The sequence below is a fragment of the Myotis lucifugus genome, unplaced genomic scaffold (genome assembly GCF_000147115.1).
Source record: "Myotis lucifugus unplaced genomic scaffold, Myoluc2.0 scaffold_299, whole genome shotgun sequence".
NCBI classification, from domain to species: domain Eukaryota; kingdom Metazoa; phylum Chordata; class Mammalia; order Chiroptera; family Vespertilionidae; genus Myotis; species Myotis lucifugus.
Genome location: NW_005871347.1, coordinates 1,052,313 through 1,056,522, shown reverse-complemented (window position 1 = coordinate 1,056,522; position 4,210 = coordinate 1,052,313). Strand labels below are relative to the sequence as shown.

General features: G+C 40.1%; 1 protein-coding gene across 23 annotated transcripts in view; it reads left to right on the top strand.

The window, feature by feature from the left end:
• CCSER2 (coiled-coil serine rich protein 2) overlaps positions 1 to 4,210 on the top strand; it is a 190,774-nt gene that overhangs the window by 138,771 nt on the left and 47,793 nt on the right. For 20 of the 23 annotated variants that reach the window (XR_002831999.1, XR_002831998.1, XR_002831996.1 and 17 more), the window contains one exon: positions 2,411 to 2,494. The exons of the other annotated variants lie outside the window; for them this stretch is intronic. Coding sequence is in view for 14 of the 20 variants with exons in the window: in XM_023763732.1 (XP_023619500.1) it covers positions 2,411 to 2,494 (84 nt within the window). In the remaining 6 variants the exon portion in view is untranslated. The remainder of the gene's footprint in view (positions 1 to 2,410; positions 2,495 to 4,210) is intronic. 23 annotated transcript variants of the gene reach the window in all.

Sequence of the window (4,210 nt, the reverse complement as noted above, 5' to 3'; positions counted from 1 at the left end):
CTCTACAGCTACTTTCTGAGTGTACCCCTGCAGAGCTAGTTTGGGTCCTGGGCGGTGGTCTTCGTTTATTGCTCAGTGTTTGATCTGATGTTTAGAATCAGATCTCAGAAGTGCTGCTCAGGAGAGATCTAGAAACTCACGTACAACTTCCTGGAGTCGCTTTCCTGAGCTCCTGGTACTTCGCACCCTCCCTGGTGGTATCTGAGTCCCTGGACTCCCGATTTTCCTTCCCCCTGAAAACTGATGTTCACTTTTCCCATTTGCTGCATACTTTCCACAGCTACACACACACTCAAGGCAAAATGGTGTCCCTCTCATTCCTTGAGGTTCCTGCTTTGCAATGGGCAGAAAGATCCTATTGATGTTTGGAATTAAGTCCAGTGTTAGAGTCCCTCTTTTCTCAAATATATACTTGTATGTAGGCCTGGCCCTGGTTTTATATGTCAAGGCATTTACAGCAGAGCTGAACTTTTTATTGACATGAGTCTTGTAAAATTTTTCTTTAAAAAAAAAACACCCCAAAAACATTTTTTAAGGTGTTGTTCTGAGAATATTTGTTATTCATTAGGTCGTTGCCTCCCTTCTCAAGTCAAATTCTGGATGTCCATGTGATACCACCAGTAAATGTCATTTATGCTGGAAATTTGGCAAATGCTTATTTTTTCACTATCAATCAGTATTACCAATTGAACTTTTCTGTATACACATTCCTAGGCCCCATCCCTTTAGCTTCTGATTTAGTAGATGTACAGCACAATAAATAAAGAAGAAAATGACCTACATGCTTATGTCTCCTGTTTTGGCACTCTTGTTTCAATGCCAGACATTTCCGTGGTCTGGGGGATTTCCTTTAGGACAGATATGTCTGAGAAGATTGCGATCATATTGCTCCTTGAAGGTTGTCAAATCCCTGGGTTTCCCAAGGTAGCTAGGTTCCATCTGAACAAACTCGGCGCCAACCCGCAGTTTTCCTGCCTCGATGAGGGGCTCAGCTTCTCCCCATATCCCAGGTGTGTTCTTCACTGGTTCATCATTCTTGAGGTTGTCTGTGAGTCATTGAACATGCATTTCTTAGCTGGTTGTTCTCAAACCATTTTGGCAAGGGACTTAATATTATCCTGTCGTTTTCTTTATTGTGTTTAAGGACAAAAAATTTAATTTTTTCAAATTTTAAAAATTGAGGTATAGCATACGTCCAGTACTGCTTAACATATATCAATCTTAAATCTACAGCTGGGGCTCTGCATAAGCATGTGACCACGCACCCACCCTGCATGTGGTTTCCATCACCCTGGTGGTTCCTTAGTGCTCCTTCCCAGTCAGTGACCTCTTCCCCTGAGTCAATCTCTGTTCTTCTGATTTCTAACACCATTAGTTAGTTTTGCCTGTTTTAAGACTTTATATAAGATGCAGAATATATACTCATGTATCTAGTATTTTTAATCAAATGGTTTTTATGGCCAATCCTTGCTGAGTTACTTAATATTACTGTTTCTGTCTCATTTATACCCCCGAACACCACAGCTAAACCAAAGCAGATTTAATTTGACTTTTATTTTACATTTTTCATTGGTGAGAGAATCTTAAAATTCTTTAGAAAATTTCTCATATTTCTTTTCCCATTCTAAAAGTTTCAGAGGTGTTCTGCTTCGCCTACTCATCTTATATAATAAAAGTGTAATATGCAAATCGACCAAACAACAGAATGAATGGTCAGCGGGGGGTGGGGCTGGCGAGCAGGTGGCGCCAGGCCAGCCAAGGCGCGTGCCAGCGGGCAGAGGGAGGGGACAGCGGTGGAAGGGATGTGGGACGGGGGGGGGTGGAGCTACTGCTCACCAGCCGGCGCCATCCCCTGATCAGCCTGCCAGGTCACCTCCTGCAGAGGGAGGCCAGACTGCGAGAGAGCAGCAGACCAGGCTGAGGGACATCCCCCCCCCCCCAAGTGCATGAATTTTCATGCACTGGGCCTCTAGTATATTATGTTATTTATTTCTACAAATTTTTCTTGCCCTAGCTCTTTTTTTTCCTCTTCCACATTTTTTTGTTCCTTTTACTGCTTACCCAAGGATATGTTTTTATTGATTTTAGAAAGAGGAAATGGGAGGGAGAGAGAGAGAGAGAGAGAAACATCAACTGGCTGCTTCCCATATGCTCCCTGACCGGGGATCTAACCCACAACCTAGGTATGTGCCCTGATGTATGGGATGACACTCCAACCAATGGAGCCACCTGGCCAGGTGTGCTCTTCCACATTTCCTTCTACAAGTGCATAGAGATGAAAGGGCGATTTCTACAACTTGTTTTCTATTTGTTCTTTGCCATGCTAGCATTTGCTCTGGGGTGAATTGAGGTTAACTGAATGCCCGCAGTTATGTATTAATCTCTCTTTTCCTTCTCCTCCTTCTGACAGCATGATGGGAGTGGATCATTACATGATATCCAGCTATCATTGCCATCTAGTCCGGAACCAGAAGATGGCGATCAAATATACAAGGTATGACTAGGTGGTCATGCTGAATTTTTCAAAGTTCTTTTTATTACTAAAGTTGTAAAACAGCAATAATTAAAACATTTACTAATGAATGTTTTAAAACCTTTGGCTTTGCTGTTTTGAATTTTAACAAGCTTGCTTTTAACTTTTGCTCCCTTATTAAGTTAAAGTGAAATCCCTGTAGGGCTTTAATTTGAATTTATTTCATCAATTGAGTAAGCATTTGTTCCTGTGTTACCACTGGCACAGGATTCTTTTTTTTTTTTAATCATTAAATTTTTAAATTATTTTTTATAATTATGAATAACAGTTTAAAAATATGACTACCAATAACAGTTAAAATGGTTAATAAGTACTTATATACCATATCACATATGATAACATTGAAGAAATATACTGAAAAGGAAATTATTTTATCTTTTTTCATGTTTATAAATATAATTATAGAATGCAGGTACATTTTAGTGAGTGAAAGTACATTTTGTTATAATGCTCATCTTTTGTCTGTTTTTAGTTAGAGAAAGCTTTTTCCTTTACAACTATTTTTGAAGCATACATTTATTTTTTAAGTACATACAAGTATTTCTGATTTATTCAATTCTTGATTTATAAATTTTTTTGCCATTACATTCTACTTTCAGGGTATGCTAGTCAGTGTTTGTTAGTCATCTGTAGTAACAACCAACCATGAAATATTGGTGCCTTACAATAAGAACAGTTTATTTCTCACCTGTTATTTCTTTACATGGTACATATTGGATGTAGGTCAGTTGGGACTCAGTTTCCTCTGTCTTCTTTATCCTGGGGTCCAGGCTGAAGGTCAGCGCCTACCTTGGACATGGTGTTTTCATACCTGAGGGGAAAGAACGCTGGCAGAATTGTGTGGAGTCTGCTTGGATGTAGCATGTTACTCCCACAAGTCAAGTGACCAAGCCTGCTGTTAGGGATCAAAGAAGCATAATTTTCTCACAGGATGTAGACTGACTTATTGGAAACAAAATTGTATATAAAACAATCAAATCAAAAGAATATAGAATAGTAGCCACACTGTGGCTTTTCAATATGTTATACATCTCTTCCCATCTCTCCACTTCTCACATTGTGACTAATTGTAAGGCAGCCGGTCCCCAGCAGAACATTCTTTAAAGAGCCAAGAACATGCACACCGTTGAGAAGCACTGATTTACACAATCCCTGATTATCGCACAGTTGACTTTTTTCCTGAATTCATTTTTGTGAAAGTTTTCTACATGTAAAAAAATTCATTTTAAAGAAAAAGTTTTCAATGTCAACTTTTTTATGCAAGTATCTTCATTTTTTTTCCACAGATCTTGTTTGTCTATGATAGACACATTGTTACACAGTATTTATTTATTTATTAAAGAGAGTGGAAGGGAGGGGGAGAGACAGAGCGAGAGAAACATCAATGCGAGAGACACATCAATTGGTTGCCTCCTGTACCCGCCCCAATGGGGGGGCTGGGGATCTACCTTCAACCTAGGTATGTGCCCTGGACCAGAATTGAACCTCTGACCCTTCAGTCCGCAGGCTGGTGCTCTAACCACTGAGAAAACTGACTAGAGCATTATTTATTTACTTTTTAGACAGTAACCCATTTATTTATTACTAGAGGTCCGGTAAACGAATTCCTGCATGGTGGGGTCTGGCCGTCCCCGTCCCTGATCGGTGTGGGAGGCTGATCGGGGCGGGGCCGGCTGG